This window comes from Salmo salar, chromosome 04, assembly GCF_965601325.2.
Source record: "Salmo salar chromosome 04, fSalSal1, whole genome shotgun sequence".
Taxonomy (NCBI): Eukaryota; Metazoa; Chordata; class Actinopteri; order Salmoniformes; family Salmonidae; genus Salmo; species Salmo salar.
The window spans coordinates 46,960,461-46,978,737 of record NC_138294.1 but is presented as its reverse complement, the minus strand read 5'-3'; the positions used below and the strand labels follow the sequence as shown (position 1 = coordinate 46,978,737).

General features: G+C 42.0%; 1 protein-coding gene and 1 pseudogene across 1 annotated transcript; both read right to left on the bottom strand.

Moving 5' to 3' along the window:
• Nucleotides 1–3,083: 3,083 nt before the first annotated feature.
• On the bottom strand, nucleotides 3,084–6,916 carry LOC145878520 (uncharacterized; annotated as a pseudogene).
• A 2,051-nt stretch (nucleotides 6,917–8,967) lies between these two features.
• On the bottom strand, nucleotides 8,968–11,655 carry LOC106603098 (proteasome subunit beta type-6). The gene is made up of 6 exons (XM_014196309.2): nucleotides 11,507–11,655; nucleotides 10,945–11,012; nucleotides 10,608–10,739; nucleotides 10,268–10,397; nucleotides 10,028–10,172; nucleotides 8,968–9,248 (listed from the first exon to the last, which is right to left on the bottom strand). Exons 1-6 carry the CDS (start codon nucleotides 11,597–11,599, stop codon nucleotides 9,121–9,123), a joined length of 696 nt encoding a protein of 231 aa, XP_014051784.1. The 5' UTR covers nucleotides 11,600–11,655; the 3' UTR covers nucleotides 8,968–9,120.
• Between the last annotated feature and the right edge of the window lie 6,622 nt (nucleotides 11,656–18,277).

Sequence of the window (18,277 nt, the reverse complement as noted above, 5' to 3'; positions counted from 1 at the left end):
ACAAGTTATTAGTGTTGCCTTAAGTCATTAGTGTTGCCTTAAGTCATTAGTGTTGCCTTAATTCTTAAGATTCTAAGCCATTGGGGGGGGGGGGCTAAACTGACATACGGAATTGTTTTAAGATTATATAAAAAATGTTTGATCAAATTTCACATTTACTACTATAGCCCATAGAAATGCATTGAATAACATATTCAAAATGGCAAAAAGACAGTGAGAAAATCATAAGGAATAATGTTTTGAAGTGTCTGTCATATATCTAGGTTACATAAGAAAGCACAAGAAATATAAATTTTGTACACATATTTAACTCCTTTATTTGGGGAGGCACAAAACTACCTCCATACTTCCACGTTTTTACCGGGTACCGGTTACCCTCAGACGGGTCCCGTGGTTATTGTGGGGGTTGTAGAGCACAACAGAGAACACCATCGTGTTCTTGTGAATCTCCCCTTTCTACAGTGGGGTCAGTTTAAGTTTGTAGCCCGGACGCTACTAACGGAAGTTGGCACATCGACGGTACCGTTCAGACACGACAGATGTTTTTGTGAGAAGACCGATTTTCGCTAGATATCTCTAGCTTAAACTGAACGATTATGACGGGGATTTTTGTATTATGTTAATCAGGTCTGTTTATGGGAACTTGGCGAGAGAGGGCGTGGTGCTGCTTCACCCTGGAGTGGATTGTTATTAAGTGTCCAAGCTGACCCTACCACACAATAAAGGTTACAGCGCTCTGATACGGCCAGGGGAGAGGAAGAGGAGACTTTCTATTTTCACTGGCTGACCCTTTTGGCCACACTTCCTCGCCTACATGAAGTGACTAAAACAGTGTATTAGTCAGACACGTCACTGTAAAGTATTACAGACATTATTACAGTCATTGTGACCGTAAACAACAACAGGATGCCATACAGTAATGACGCTATGCTACTCCTACAGTCGATGATGCCCATGCCCTGTGCTAGGGGCTATAAACAGTCTGTGTTATACCACTGAGATACACATTACATGGGCCAGGTTTATGTCCTTCTGGAACTTTGGTTTTACCAACCATCAAATGTGTTGTACGCTATTTATTAACATAGCTCAGACTTTGATGGACTTACATGTATTTCTCATTTTAAAAATTAGATAGCCCTTTTTCTGAATATTCCATCATACATGATAGTCTGAGCTGTGTCAATAGCCTACTACAACACAGTTGCCTGCACCAAATGAATTATTTGTGTGTATAATAGCCTATCTCATTAATTCCTAATCCTAACCCTAATCCTAACCCTAAATAATTTGTGTGTATAATAGCCTAGCTCATTAATTCCTAACCCTAATCCTAATCCTAACCCTAAATAATTTGTGTGTATAATAGCCTAGCTCATTAATTCCTAAACCTAATCCTAATCCTAAATGATTTGTGTGTATAATAGCCTAGTCATTAATTCCTAATCCTAACCCTAAATAATTTGTGTGTATAATAGCCTAGCTCATTATTTCCTAACCCTAATCCTAAATGATTTGTGTGTATAATAGCCTAGCTCATTGATTCCTAATCCTAACCCTAAATAATTTGTGTGTATAATAGCCTAGCTCATTGATTCCTAATGGATAGCCTTAAAACAAAACTATAGTATAACTATTGAACAATAACATGAGAAAGTTGTCAAAATTAAAAGCCATCATGCTTATTTAGAAGACTTGCCAATGAGTATTGCAGTCCAAAAAGCAATTTACAGACTAATGTGACATGTTTAACCTAGTCAACTAATGGCCCAGTGGTGGAAAAGTACCCAATTGTCATGCTTGAAAAGAAACCTTAATAGAAAATGACTCAAGTAGAAGTGAAAGTCACCCAGTAAAATTCTACTTTAGTAAAACTCTAAAAGTATTTCGTTTAAAATATACTTAAGTATCAAAAGTAAATGTCATTGCTAAAATATACTTAAGTATCAAAAGTAAAAGTATAAATAATTTCAAATGACTTATATTAAGCAAACCAGATGAGATGGCACAATGTTTATTTGTTTTGATAGCCTGGGGGACACTCCAACACTCAGACATAATTTACAAACCAACCATTTGTGTTTAGTGAGTCCACCAGGTCTGTAGGCAGTAGGGTTGACCAGGTTTGTTTCCTTGATAAGTGCAGTGGATTGGACCATTTTCCTGTCCTGCTAAGCATTCAAAATATAATGAGTACTTTTGGGTGCCAGGGAAAATGTATGGAGTAAAAAATACATTATTTTCTTTAGGGATGTAGTGAAGTAAAAGTAGTCACAAATATAAATAGGAACGTAAAGTACAGATACCACAAAAAACGACTTAAGTAGTACTTTAAATTATTTTTACTTAAGTACTTTACACCACTGCTGCTACCCCCAAGCCTTCTACGCCTGGTTGGGCTGAGGAGGTGTGTTTTCTGGGCATTTTGATGACCGGTATTTCACGCTATATCGATTAGGTGATAGGTGATAGGTTAGGTAGGTAGGTAGGACTGGAGCCTGATTGGCTATCTCAGAGCTTCTGCTCTTTTCTATCCATCCATGCATCTCATGGGATGAGAGGAGAAGGCAATGCAGATAGCGGGAAGGAAGAGGGCGTGGTTAACTCCTGGTTTGTCATAGCGTGGCTGGCTCAGCTTTTATAGTTTTGCGCGAGTGACGTCATGAATCATTTACATGACGAAATAATCCGTGCTTGATTTGGGCAGGAGCTCACCGGAGCTGAGTACCGGCACCTCAAATGTTCCAGAACCATTGACTACAACGTACCATAGTCACTAATGAATTGACCACAAGAGGTCCCTGTTGGCTCATATATCAGTCTTCCAAGGATTACAAACTGAGAAAGTCGAATTTAACAGAGGGAAATGTACAATGATTCTGTACACTGTAGTACTGTATAATATTTAGTTTGATTATTTAATATCTATATATTTTCAATCATGGAATTCAAACATCACATCCGTGCACTTTTCAATATTGAAGTAGGCTTCTGGTCAATTTTGTGATATTTGGTAACATTTCTGTATCTGGGATACTACCACGAACGCTGAGAGGAAAATACTGCCGGCTTAATACGTGCAGACATTTTACATTGATAAGAGTTCATAAAATATGAGGTAACACAGCGCAGTAGGTCAACATGTTGGGTAATAGATACTGAGGGAATGGATTGTAGGGTTGTGGAGGGAAATGGTTTTGTGTTAGATCATCACTCAGTGCCAAGGAAAGTGGTGTGAGGCTTGAGGTCGAGTCCAGCAGATTTCCTGGGAATGCAGAGTTCCAGAGTGGATCCAGGCTCCAGGTAATGGACACCTGTGGGAGAAACACCAGGAACTTCAGCACTGGGTGCAGTAGTGCAGGAATTGTGTTCCGTATTCTAAGTAATTCATTTGAATTCCGTTTGCAACACACACTGGCTGGGGTGGGGAAGACTCACCGGCTGTGTAGCAGGTGTTTTGGGCCACAGTGATGTTGCTGGGCATGCTCTGTATGCACGTCATCATGCTGGTTTCGATACCATGTAGACGCTGCTTGATCACATGACCCACAGTTCATTTGGTGTCTATACAGCACCTGTACACAAACAAAGCGATGGTATAGAGGGGATCTTGACATACTCTCAAGAGATGACAATATGTCTATGTTTCAATAGGCTATCTGACTGTAGATGAAGTAAGTCCTTTCAGTTACCACGGTGACCGTTTCTCCAAAGACCTGCAGACCCTCCCCTAGACTCTGTCCTAAAGACCATTTCACCAGAGACCTTCAGCCCCTCCCCTAGACTCTGTCCTAAAGCCCATTCGCCAGAGACCTACAGCCCCTCCCCTAGACTCTGTCCTAAAGCCCATTTCACCAGAGACCTTCAGCCCCTCCCCTAGACTCTGTCCTAAAGACCATTTCACCAGAGACCTTCAGCCCCTCCCCTAGACTCTGTCCTAAAGACCATTTCACCAGAGACCTTCAGCCCCTCCCCTAGACTCTGTCCTAAAGACCATTTCACCAGAGACCTTCAGCCCCTCCCCTAGACTCTGTCCTAAAGACCATTTCACCAGAGACCTTCAGCCCCTCCCCTAGACTCTGTCCTAAAGACCATTTCACCAGAGACCTACAGCCCCTCCCCTAGACTCTGTCCTAAAGCCCATTTCACCAGAGTGTAATCATCTTCATCTGAGATAACAAACATGAAGTGTATGTGTGTGTTAGAGACAAAAGAATGTTGGAAAGTATTGTAGTCAGTGCCAACATAGTGAGTGAGTGAGTGAGTGAGTGAGTGAGTGTGTGTGTGTGTGTGAGTGAGTGTGTGTGTGTGTGTGTTACAAGAGACTGACCAGTGCACCGCTCCCTCCTTCCTCTAATTCCATCCCATTTGGTAGGTCTGTGAGAGTCAGATATCTGTATCAAATGCCAGATGTGATGTCAGATGTGAACCTCAGAGAAATCAGATGGTTCAGATATGTGGTAAACAATCAACTAGCCTAATTGTCATCCTTTGTTCCAGACTTCAACTCCATTGAAAAGTGTGGTGGATAATCAGCCTTATTTTTTTAAGCATTAGGCTAATAACAAGCATGTTGATTGATTTCTTAGTTCAACATCAGAAATAGCCTAGTGAGCATAGCCTAAGAATATTTATTGACTTCTCATAAGTTCTCAAAAACATACTTCACAAATCAAGCAAAGTTTTACAGTTGTGTTTTCTTTTTCCTATAGCCCATAAGCTATGGAGTAGGCCTAAATGTGTGAACTCGCCTGCCCCGCAGCGCGAGATGTCATCCGCAGATAATTCTATAGGCCCCTGCACACCAAACTGGTCCACTGACGCAGCTCCCGCAGTTCCATCTGCATCTCTCTGATGCGGTTGGACTGCAGGACCATCATGCAGCCAAGAACACCGACACCGCGTACAGGAGATATGTGCCATGAACATTTACTGTACATTAACTGTATAACTGTTTGTCTTTATGTCACACAGGCGATCGTAACTGCTGCAGGGATGAAGGGTCGGCGTCTCTTGTAAATGAAGGCTTTGTAAGGGCTGTAATGATCCTGTTATATGTTATGTTAGGCTACTTTCTTTTTCTGGATGTCATCATGACAGAATGGGCTCGAGGAATTATTGATCCCATCATTTGGAAAGCAATGACTCATGCATTCTATAATTACAAAATAACTTATATCGAGACTTGGAGGACGGGTGAAAACAAAGTGATAGACTACAGTAGGCCTACATAATGACATTAGGACAATCCTACATTGAAGTCTAAAGCAAAGGTCCATGCAATTTTTTAAAATGAAATGTGCATAATACAATTTGTTTTGAGAAAGACAGTGACCAAGAAAGGAAAGTTGCTGATAAAGATAACTGATTTTAATAACTGAACATAGTTCAGTGGGTTTGCAGGACTATACATTATAATGAATGGATTTATATGCTTGGCTTTCGAGGGAAATGGCTTACCGCACAGCATATTCCCCTTGAAAGCCAAACATAAATAAATAAATGTCTAGTCAGGTTGTCTGGGTTTGACAGAACAAGGTCAAAGTCCTTTAAGAGATGGACTCAGACGAAGGCTGAGGCCGCAAGTCTCCCACTTCACTACCTCAAAAACTGCCTCGCCAGCCCTTCGAGAACTGAAAGCCTTCTCAGACAAGAGGAATGGGCTCGCTGTCAAAACAGCAGCCAAGGCAAATCCTTTAGCGTTTGTGTTCTCTAATATATTTCCTCATATAAAGCTCCCCAGTTCAAGACCATACTAGTCACACTTGGAATGCAAATTAAAATGTTAAGTTTTCTGTATTTATTTCCTCACTTTTTTTTCATTGCCTGGCTATCCGGTATAAAATGAACTGTCCAAGTGTTGTACATCGTTTTTAAGCTGTAAAATATGAACAAATGTAATGTAACAATACAAAACATTTCCCTCAAACTCTTAATCTGATCAATACAAACTATTTCCCCTTTATACAATGTGAACTGCTTTGGATAAATATATTAAAAATACAATTACTACTCTGCAGTGTGCCCATTGCCCCAGAATTCATTATGGGACAGACAAGAGCCTTGCCAACCCCCCTTGGCTTGTCGATCAGCAGTTGCCAGGACAAATGACATCATCGGATTCGCGCCAGGAGCAAGATGGGATGCTTGTTCAAATCCTCCAAAGAGACTCTGCAAAGACATCCCAGTAGAATAAGGGATATTCACACTTGCTGATCAATAGAGCTCTGTCTCCTGCAGAGGTCCCCAATGTGCTGCATCACTGCTGCCACTCTGGTTTGCACCACCTGGCTGCCCTGCGCTGCTCCCGTCCTCCCCTTCTTCTTCCGGCCCATCAGTTCAGCTGGAGAGGTTAGTTTCCCAAGACCCAACCTTCCTCCTTTTTTTACCTCTCTATCCTGCTGGAGGTGCTTCTGCCATGACCACGCCGACCTTGTGTGTACGTAATGAACAACAAACAAACTCTTTACCTCAATCATAGGAGGTTGTACCAATTAAACATAAGGACAGCCCCAGTGAAACATATATTTAGGCTACTAAGTCATAGGCTAATTGTCTGTGGTTTACTCACTAGTCCTTCGGGTTTGTTTTAGAACCTCTGCGTCTGAAAAGGGCTGTAGGATGTGGCGGGCTCAGGAGACACTTCTTCATTAAGGAAACAACAGACACAGACCTCTATCAGTAAGAGTGCATTTGACTGGAGCATTTACAAACATTGATTGCATACTGTACGTGTTTATAATAGAGTGAGCTTGTTGGTGGTGAGTCATCTTGGCTGACTTTGAATCCTGTGGCAGAAATCTTCTCTGCTCTGTGACAGGGAGCTAGACTGTGGGGGAGGAGGGCTGGGCTCAGTCTCAATCTCTGAAGCTGAACAACCTTGGACCTCCGGAGGGTGTGGAAAACACTTGAACATTGTCGAGCAACAACACAATGTAAGTTTCTTATTATCTGAAATAATGGCTTATCTTTTGAAATTATACATCCTGAATTCTTGCAACTTAAAGCAACTCACTTGGCAAAGGAGAGGAATCAACGTGCCCTCTTCAAAAATGAAAGTTACAGACCCCACAAATATCATACCAAAATGCTAACCTCCCCTGTTATTGTAATGGTGAGAGGTTAGCTTGTCTTGGGGGTATGATATTTGTGCGTCTGTAACTTTCTCACTCATCATTATCACGATTCATTCAGGACTGTCCGTAATTATGGTAGCATCCACATTAATGTAGAAGTGTTTAGAAACACATTCTATTCTTATTTACAAAAAGTGCTGTAATTTCTAAACGGTTCATCTGATATGGATGAAAATTCCCCCAAATTGACAGTCTGCACTCATAGTCATTGTATCATTTCAAATCCAAAGTGCTGGGGTAAAGAGCCAAAACAACAGAAAACGTGTCACTGTCCCAATACTTTTGTAGCTCACTGTATATGCCATTTAAGTAGCAGGCGCTTTTATCCAAAGTGCCAACAGAGAATTCATGCATTTTCCTATGTGACCCCAGTGGGAATCAAACCCACAACTCTGGTGTTGCTTGGGCCATGCTCTTACTAACTGAGTCACACAAGACCACTACAATACATAAGTACAATACAATACTGTAAAATACCAGATTATAGTACAGGTAGAAGGTGTATGATTGCCATGGATTTGATTCAGGCCATTCATTTGATTACCTTACATCTACGTTGTAATTATATCTGATCAATACATGTATTTTTTAAAAAATCAATAACCACGATTCCATCCAGTTTTTATGCGAGTAAAGTCATACCGTATAAATAAATAAAAATAGCCGTGATAGAAACAGGTAGTTTCAGTACAATTTAATAATTGCAGATAGTTAGTTCGACATGGTGGGATCTTTTTGTGTCGGTAACATTTATGCTATAAATGGTGGTGGAAACACCTTTATTCTCAAATATTGATATAATAACCATCACATAGAAGTAAACTTGGGAGTCACGCAATGATATGGTGTGTTTCTCCCACTATAAATGATGATTCACGGGGTGGTGAAAGTGAACTGTGATCTTGATGCTTCTTTCCAATAAATAAAGATAATCTTATTCTGGAGATATGATCGATGCTTGACAAATAAAATGATTCTCGCCCTTATCTATAATACTATCATTATGTAGACTAGCCTACCTCCATATCTGCGAGCTATTGGCTAGAGCAAGAACATTTGCTACTTAATGCATCAGTTTGTGGCAAAACTATCCGTAGAGTTGAAAATGCGATTTTTATTCGGTGCAGAAAAATATATTTTTTGCACTACATCGCACTGACTTTTATCCGCAACAAGTACGTTTGGAGGAAATACCACTGACGGGCAAATCAGCATATTTTCTTTACATATGTTTTGAATATTTGCATGAAAATCTGTCACCAATTGGATGAAAACCTAGCTATGGACTGTGAAATAAGTCTTCAATTGATCACACATGGAAATGTGCTATTTTTTGGGGTGCAAGTGCATCGCCTAATGTGAAAACAGTAATGTATCCGTGCAGACATAGCTACCTTTCCTTTTATCTTTGTCTACTCTCCAATGTTCTTCTGACAAATTGTAGGTTAAATGGCAAAACACCCCATGCTTGGACTGAATAAACTAGTTCCATTCCAGATGAATGCCCTTGTAGTGTGCTGGGGCGCTTTCAAGTCTCCCGTTTCTAACACACACACACACCACACACACACTTGCCTCCAGTATATTGCAGTCCTTACTCATTTACTGACTCACTCGTTCTCAAACATGCTCCAAGGTCAATTCTCAGTCTACTGATCCACTATCACCAAGAGAGTTCTCTGCCCAACTGTACTGTTTTTATCTGTGCAGTCCGTGTTTTATCACATGTAAGAAACGTTTTTCCTGTTATCCTTCATAGCATATCGTGTGAAGTTCCACTTCATTTCCAGGAAATAATATCAAATAGGGAACAGACATGAGAACAAATGTATTTACGTTTCAGTATTTTTTTATTACAACCCGATCTTACTTTACAAAATGGTTTAAAGCTTATGTGAATGGACTTAAAGTGTGTGTGTGTGTGTGTGTGTGTGTGTGGGGGGAGGGGTCGTTGTCTGCAAAGCAACTTCCCTCCGCTCCTTGTCTAGGCGTTGGAGAATCTGGGCAGCTGGTTTCCCAGAACAACCCGTCTCTCCAGGCCCTCCTCTGTGATGGCTGCCAGACGGGCCACTCCTCCACTAGAACCGTCCCGCTCCATGGCCAGCGCCAGGGCTGAATGGAGAGGGACACGTTAACAACACAGCCTGTTCCCCAACACATTAAGTATTTTTCAATTCAGTGGTTATGATTCATGAGTGAACAGAGATTAGAAAAGCAGTAGCTGAAGAGATTTGAAACAACCGAATGACATTGTGAAGATCAGAGGTGGGTTACAGGGGCTGCTGTGTGTGCAGGCATTTGATCAAGCGCAACTGATTCAAATGAATCAACTCGTGGTGTAATCAGGGTATTCAATTTAGAACACCACTAGTAGGCATATTTCAATCAGCTTTGTTACTGCAGGGCTTGAACAAAAGTCTGCACACACTGTGGCTCTCCAGGACCAGAATTACCCCCCACTTATACATTTTTAGCAGTTCCTCTTATCCAGAGAGACTCACAGTAGTGAGTCATTTAGCAGCTCCTCTTATCCAGAGAGACTCACAGTAGTGAGTCATTTAGCAGCTCCTCTTATCCAGAGAGACTCACAGTAGTGAGTCATTTAGCAGCTCCTCTTATCCAGAGAGACTCACAGTAGTGAGTCATTTAGCAGCTCCTCTTATCCAGAGAGACTCACAGTAGTGAGTCATTTAGCAGCTCCTCTTATCCAGAGAGACTCACAGTAGTGAGTCATTTAGCAGCTCCTCTTATCCAGAGAGACCTGCAGTACTGAGTGCATACTTTAATATCCGTTTTGTACTGGTTCCTCGTGGGAATCGAACCCACAACCCTGGCGCTGCATGCTCTACCAACTGAACTACACGGGACTGTCAACCTCTGGCCTTACTCACCCTGGGTACAGAAGTGAAGGCACTCTTCCTTGGTCATTCCAGGCTTGTAGTTAGAATCCATGAAGCCATAGATGTAGGAGCTGCCAGAACCCCCTACTGACACTGGTTGCCTCACTATCATACCTCCCATTGGGACTGTGTACACCTGGGGAAGAGGGAAGGGTCACATAACAATTCTTTGAGACAGTGGGGGAAGAGTGGTTAGAGTGTATGATCCAAATACAGATGCTGGAAACTCACCTGTCCACCCCTTCTTTTGTCCCAGCCAGCCACAATGATGCCAGCCATCAGCTCCTCTCTGTATCTGTAGCACGTCTGCTTGAAGAGGTTGGCTGCCGTTTGCACAAGTGGAGGCTCATCCAGCTCAATACTTCAGCAGGTCCAGAGAAGATATATTTAATGGTGAATAAATGTAGAATCAAGACACGCTCGAGACAATTTTTTTGAGTGGTATCGAGAGACACACTTGCTGTGTCCTGAGGAGTTATTTTAGTGTAGAGGTATTTGTCAATGTTGAAGTAACCAATTATAAAAAAAAGTATATATTTTAAATCATACAACCTAGGCCCTAGGGTGTTACCTGTGAAAGCCCAGCTGATAGGTGACTATATCAGCAACAGCCTGTGTGTCTGCTGCCGACCCAGAGCGGCAGCAGAAGATGTGGTCGTGAATGGGAGTCAACTTGTCAGTAACTCGATTGGCAATGTAAGCGCTACAATGAGATGCAAAAGAGAAGGATGGTGACTTTTAGGCTGTACTGGCTGTACAAGGCTGTAAAAGCACATTAAGAAAATGTTTGTGGAATAGAGGTCAACTTATTAATCAGCCAACTAGTATTGCTATTACCTAGATCAGGAAGCCAGCAAGAAGCCATACATACATACATACATTTAGCTGCTTGATCCAAATTAACTTACCCTGTTGTTGTTCGGGAGTCAGCAGCAATCACAACCCCTCCATCAAACTCCACTGCCATTATGGTTGTCTGCAAATAGACATGAAGAATCAGCACTCTATCGCTTTATATGGAGGGAAATAATCTCAGTGACATTAGCTATGTAGAAGAGAACAATGGCTAACTGGCTAGCAACTATATGATCTAGCATTGCCTGGAAACCAGACGTTGAATTGCATGTAATTATACTTTCCTGTGGATGCATTGTCTCACATTCCATCCACACCGACAACCGGTAAAGCACGTTAACATGTCATTGTATTCAACCTTCTGGCTTGTAATGGTCGTGAGAGCAAACTTTCCGGATTCAAACGCTAATTTCTGCCCGACAATGCAATTCAACGTCGGGTTTCCAGGCAAGATCTGTAAAATGCTGTAACTAGCTAACTAACTTTACATAGACGAGCGCTTCTGCAGTCTCATTGTTAGCTAAGATAGCTAGCCACGTAAATGGCCTGGCGTTCAGCTTGGGCAACTCACTTAAACATATGTAAGATGAACGGTGCTATATTCAATTTCCTCACCCCAGTGCTAACTTCTTCTTGTGCCCATTCTGGTACAAAATCATGTGTACTAAAAGCATTTTCTGAATGACTCGCTGACATGTACGCAGCCATCTTGGACAGCTAAATAATGCTCTTCTTTGCTGGTGGACAGGTTTAGTTTAACATATTCTGTTGTGCTGAATATCGCCCCCTTCTGAATTGCATGAGTTCATTAACTCCAAGGGTGGTGGTTCTAGATGAGTCCAATCATTATCTATCAGTATCTATCTATGACAAAGCCAAATGCCAGACTTTCTAGAAGTATTATTTTAGGCTTTAAGAAGGGAATTTTCAAAATAATATTCTGTGAGAATATTTCAAACACTGAAACACTCTTTGGTATTGATTGGGTTGGTGGTTAAAACATGTGGTGGGATTCATCTGGGACTGGGGAAAAGCTTTGCAACAAATCAAATCAAATTTTATTGGTCACATACACAGATTTGCAGATGTTATCGCAGGTGCAGCGAAATGCTTGTGTTTCTAGTGCCAACAGTGCAGTAATACCAAGCAATACAAAACAATACGCAGATAATTGGAAAAGTAAAAAGAAAGAAATATCAGAATGAGCAATGTCAGAGTCTGGAATATATATATATATATATATATATATATACACATACATACATACATACATACATACATACACACACACACACACACACACACACACACACACACACACACACACACACACACACACACACACACACACACAGCTCAAAAAAATAAAGGGAACACTAAAATAACACATCCTAGATCTGAATGAATGAAATAATCATATTAAATACTTTTTGGTTTACATAGTTGAATGTGCTGACAACAAAGTCACACAAAAATAATCAATGGAAATCCAATTTATCAACCCATGGAGGTCTGGATTTGGAGTCACACTCAAAATTAAAGTGGAAAACCACACTACAGGCTGATCCAACGTTGATGTAATGTCCTTAAAAGAAGTCAAAATGAGGCTCAGTAGTGTGTGTGGCCTCCACGTGCCTGTATGACCTCCCTACAATGCCTGGGCATGCTCCTGATGAGGTGACGGATGGTCTCCTGAGGGATCTCCTCCCAGACCTCGACTAAAGCATCTGCCAACTCCTGGACAGTCTGTGATGCAACGTGGCGTTGGTGGATGGAGCGAGACATGATGTCCCAGATGTGCTCAATTGGATTCAGGTCTGGGGAACGGGCGGGCCAGTCCATAGCATCAATGCCTTCCTCTTGCAGGAACTGCTGACACACTCCAGCCACATGAGGTCTAGCATTGTCTTGCATTAGGAGGAACCCAGGGGCAACCGCACCAGCATATGGTCTCACAAGGGGTCTGAGGATCACATCTCGGTACGTAATGGCAGTCAGGCTACCTCTGGTGAGCACATGGAGGGCTGTGCGGCCCCCCAAAGAAATGCCACCCCACACCATGACTGACCCACCGCCAAACCGGTCATGCTGGAGGATGTTGCAGGCAGCAGATCGTTCTCCACGGCGTCTCCAGACCCTGTCACGTCTGTCACATGTGCTCAGTGTGAACCTGCTTTCATCTGTGAAGAGCACAGGGCGCCAGTGGCGAATTTGCCAATCTTGGTGTTCTCTGGCAAATGCCAAACGTCCTGCACGGTGTTGGGCTGTAAGCACAACCCCCACCTGTGGACGTCGGGCCCTCATACCACCCTCATGGAGTCTGTTTCTGACCGTTTGAGCAGACACATGCACATTTGTGGCCTGCTTGAGGTCATTTTGCAGGGCTCTGGCAGTGCTCCTCCTTGCACAAAGGCGGAGGTAGCGGTCCTGCTGCTGGGTTGTTGCCCTCCTACGGCCTCCTCCACGTCTCCTGATGTACTGGCCTGTCTCCTGGTAGCGCCTCCATGCTCTGGACACTACGCTGACAGACACAGCAAACCTTCTTGCCACAGCTCGCATTGATGTGCCATCCTGGATGAGCTGCACTACCTGAGCCACTTTTGTGGGTTGTAGACTCCGTCTCATGCTACCACTAGAGTGAAAGCACCGCCAGCATTCAAAAGTGAGCAAAACATCAGCCAGGAAGCATAGGAACTGAGAAGTGGTCTGTGGTCCCCACCTGCAGAACCACTCCTTTATTGGGGGTGTCTTGCTAATTGCCTATAATTTCCACCTGTTGTCTATTCCATTTGCACAACAGCATGTGAAATGTATTGTCAATCAGTGTTGCTTCCTAAGTGGACAGTTTGATTTCACAGAAGTATGATTGACTTGGAGTTACATTGTGTTGTTTAAGTGTTCCCTTTATTTTTTTGAACAGTATATATATATATATATATATATACTATATATATACTGTATATACAGTACCAGTCAAAAGTTTGGACACACCTTTTCTTTTTTTACTATTTTCTACATTGCAGAATAATAGTGAAGACATCAAAACTATGAAATAACACATATGGAATCATGTTGTAGACAAAAAAGTGTTAAACAAATCAAAATATATTTTATATTTGAAATTCTTCAAAGTAGCCACCCTTTGCCTTGATGACAGCTTTGCACACGCTTGGCATTCTCTCAACCAGCTTCACCTGGAATGATTTCCAACAGTCTTGAAGGAGTTCCCACATATTCTGAGCATTTGTTGGCTGCATTTCCTTACCTCTGCGGTTATCCCAAACCATCTCAATTGGGTTGAGGTCGGTTGATAGCCCTTACACAGCCTGGAGATGTGTTGTGTCATTGTCCTGTTGAAAAACAAATGATAGTCCCACTAAGCGCAACCAGATGGGATGGCGCATCACTGCAGAATGTTGTGGTAGCCATGCTGGTTAAGTGTGCCTTGAATTCTAAATAAATCACTGACAGTGTCACCAGCAAAGCACCCCCACATCTCCTCCTCCATGCTTCATGGTGGTAACCACACATTTAGATATCATCCGTTCACCTACTCTGTTCACCGTCTCACAAAGACACGGCTGATCAGTAAAAATAAGGCAAAAGGGTGGCTATTTCAAGAATCTCAAATATAAAATATATTTTGATTTGTTTAACACTTTTTTGGTTAGAACATGATTCCATATGTGTTATTTCATAGTTTTGATGTCTTCACTATTATTCTACAATGAAGAAATTAGTAAAAAATAAAGAAAAACCATTGAATGAGTAGATGTGTCCAAACTTTTGATTGGTACTATATATATATATATATATTATATATATATATATATATATATATATATATATATATTTATTTATTTATCAATTTATTTATTTATTTATATATTTGCAGTGGGGGAAAAAAGTATTTGATCCCCAGCTGATTTTGTACGTTTGCCCACTTACAAAGAAATGATCAGTCTATCATTTTAATAGTCGGTTTATTTGAACAGTGAGAGACAGAATAACAACAAAAAAATCCAGAAAAACGCATGTCAAAAATGTTATAAAATGATTTGCATTTTAATGAGGGAAATAAGTATTTGACCCCTCTGCAAAACATGACTTAGTACTTGGTGGCAAAACCCTTGTTGGCAATCAGAGGTCAGACGTTTCTTGTAGTTGGCCACCAGGTTTGCACACATCTCAGGAGGGATTTTGTCCCACTCCTCTTTGCAGATCATCTCCAAGTCATTAAGGTTTCGACGTTGACGTTTGGCAACTCGAACCTTCAGCTCCCTCCACAGATTTTCTATGGGATTAAGGTCTGGAGACTGGCTAGGCCACTCCAGGACCTTAATGTGCTTCTTCTTGAGCCACTCCTTTGTTGCCTTGGCCGTGTGTTTTGGGTCATTGTCATGCTGGAACAGCCCCCAAAGCATAATGTTTCCATAATGTTTTGGTCTCATCTGACCACAACACTTTCACCAGTTGTCCTCTGAGTCATTCAGATGTTCATTGGCAAACTTCAGATGGGCATGTATATGTATTCTTGAGCAGGGGGACCTTGCGGGCGCTGCAGGATTTCAGTCCTTCACGGCGTAGTGTGTTACCAATTGTTTTCTTGGTGACTATGGTCCCAGCTGCCTTGAGATCATTGACAAGATCCTCCCGTGTAGTTCTGGGCTGATTCCTCACCGTTCTCATGATCATTGCAACTCCACGAGGTGAGATCTTGCATGGAGCCCCAGGCCGAGGGATATTGACAGTTCTTTTGTGTTTCTTCCATTTGCGAATAATCACACCAAATGTTGTCACCTTCTCACCAAGCTGCTTGGCGATGGTCTTGTAGCCCATTCCAGCCCTGTGTAGGTCTACAATCTTGTCCCTGACATCCTTGGAGAGCTCTTTGGTCTTGGCCATGGTGGAGAGTTTGGAATCTGATTGATTGATTGCTTCTGTGGACAGGTGTCTTTTTTACAGGTAACAAGCTGCGGTTAGGAGCACTCCCTTTAAGAGTGTGCTCCTAATCTCAGCTCGTTACCCGTATAAAAGACACCTGGGAGCCAGAAATCTTTCTGATTGAGAGGGGGTCAAATACTGATTTCCCTCATTAAAATGCAAATCAATTTATAACATTTCTGACATGCGTTTTACTGGATTTTTCTTGTTATTCTGTCTCTCACTGTTCAAATAAACCTACCATTAAAATTATAGACTGATCCTTTCTTTGTCAGTGGGCAAACGTACAAAATCAGCAGGGATCAAATACTTTTTCCCCCCACTGTGTGTGTGTGTGTGTAATATATATATATATATATAATTGTGAATATAGACAGTATATTAATAGAAAAGGTGTGTACAGCAGTAGTTATAAAGGATGAGCCAATAATAGAATACAGTATATGCATATAAAAATGGGCAAAACAGTATGTAAACATTATTAAAGTGACCAGTGTTCAATGACTCACTGTACATAGGGAAAAGCAGTCTCGGTAAGGTGCAGGGTAGAGTACCGGGTGGTAGACGGCTAGTAACAGTGACTAAGGTTCAGGGCAGGGTACTGGGCGGAGGCCGACTAGTGCTAACTGTTTTACAGTCTGATGGCCTGGAGATAGAAGCTGTTTATAAGTCTCTCGGTCCCAGCTGTGATGCACCTCTACTGTCTCCTCCTAGATGGTAGCGGGGTGAACAGGCTTTGACTCGGGGGGCCAAGCTGAATTTCTTCATCATCCTGAGGTTGAAGAGGCGCTGTTGCGCCTTCTTCACCAAACAGTCTGTGTGAAGGGACCATTTCAGGTCGTCAGTGATGTGCACACTGAGGAACTTGAAGCTTATCACCTTCTCCACTGCGACCCTGTCGATGTGAATGGGGGCGTGCTCTCTCTGCTGTCTCCTGTAGTCCATGATCAGCTCCTACGTTTTGTTGAGTAAGCTACAGTAGGGGCAGTGTGTAGATGGGGAATACTATAATAGAAAATCTGACTGCAGAAGATTGAAGTGACCATTAGTATCCTGACCATTCATTTTTGTAATTTTCATTTGAATACAAATACATTTAGAATAGATGCTGTCTCGGTTGGTAGAGCATGGTGTTTGCAACGCCAGGGTTGTGGGTTCGATTCCCACGGGGGACCAGTACGGAGAAGAAGAAAAAATATGAAATGTATGCATTCACTACTGCAAGTCGCTCTGGATAAGAGCGTCTGCTAAATGACTAAAATGTAAATGTAAAAAATGTACATTACTTTTACTTTTACTCAGAAAAATAATAGTCGTGTTCGCAAAAGAAAATGTGTCAATTGTCCACACCGACTTGACCTCTTCCTCTGTGTAAATACCTTGAGGCATAGGTCAATACAGGAAGACAGGCCCTGAATAAAATGATGTTTTAGGTCAAACTCATATGAAACATCACCTGTTAATGTACTGAACTGCACTCCTGGAGGTACTGGAGGAGAATAAAGGCCACCCTAGTAATGTGTACACCCTGACTCTCCCGCACTCTTAGTAACCATATATAAGGTGCCTAGCTATTGGAGAATCTTGGGGTCTGTCATTTTCAATGGGAAGAGAGAGATTGGCCTAAGCCAGCTGCCAGTGGGATTTTAGTCAATCAAAAGAGTGCTTAGAGAAGATTAATCTCAGATAATCGCCACTCCTAGAAGACACTGCAGCATAAACCAGGAGTAGCACAGCATAGACCAGGAGCAACACAGCATAGAAATAGTCCCTACTGCCGCCTCCACTAGGCTAATTGATGGCCCTACACAAGACAAACTGATGAAAGTAGACCTACTGATAAATCCACTCCAACAACTGAATGGGTTCTTGCGGAGTCAATGAGCTTTCAGGGAATCCATGAGTTTATCTGTACTGATGCCCCGCTCATTCATTCATGCATCTTAAAGCTGTCATCAGTCAGACCTCCCGTTGTATTCAATCAGAGTTCCAGAGTCCTTATGACCGTGACTACTTCAAGATTCAACTTTGACAGTCAATTGCTGGGTCACCACATAGGTGGAGAATGGATTTTTCAAACTCCATGCACATTAGGAGTAAACATATTTTCTTTAGTTTAGAATAGCAAAATAGTAGACTATATATATCAAGTAAAAGTCAGGCTGTTTTGCTGTGGAAATTTGTTCTGTAAAACTTGAGCGTTCCACGAGGGCTCCGGACTATGGATCCACAAATGTCTCCTAGGACAGTGGGCGGGGGGCTGTAGCCTTGACAGGCTCATTGAGATGAGTCATCACTTTCTGTCATTACTTACAGTCTGGTTTCTCAGAAACTCATTTGGTTAAGGCCCCATTCTTCGGGACGTAGCGGTCCTACTGTGTGTTGTTGCTCTGAATGTTCATGAGTTGCATGCCTTTTTCTCTTTCTACTTATTTCCATCTG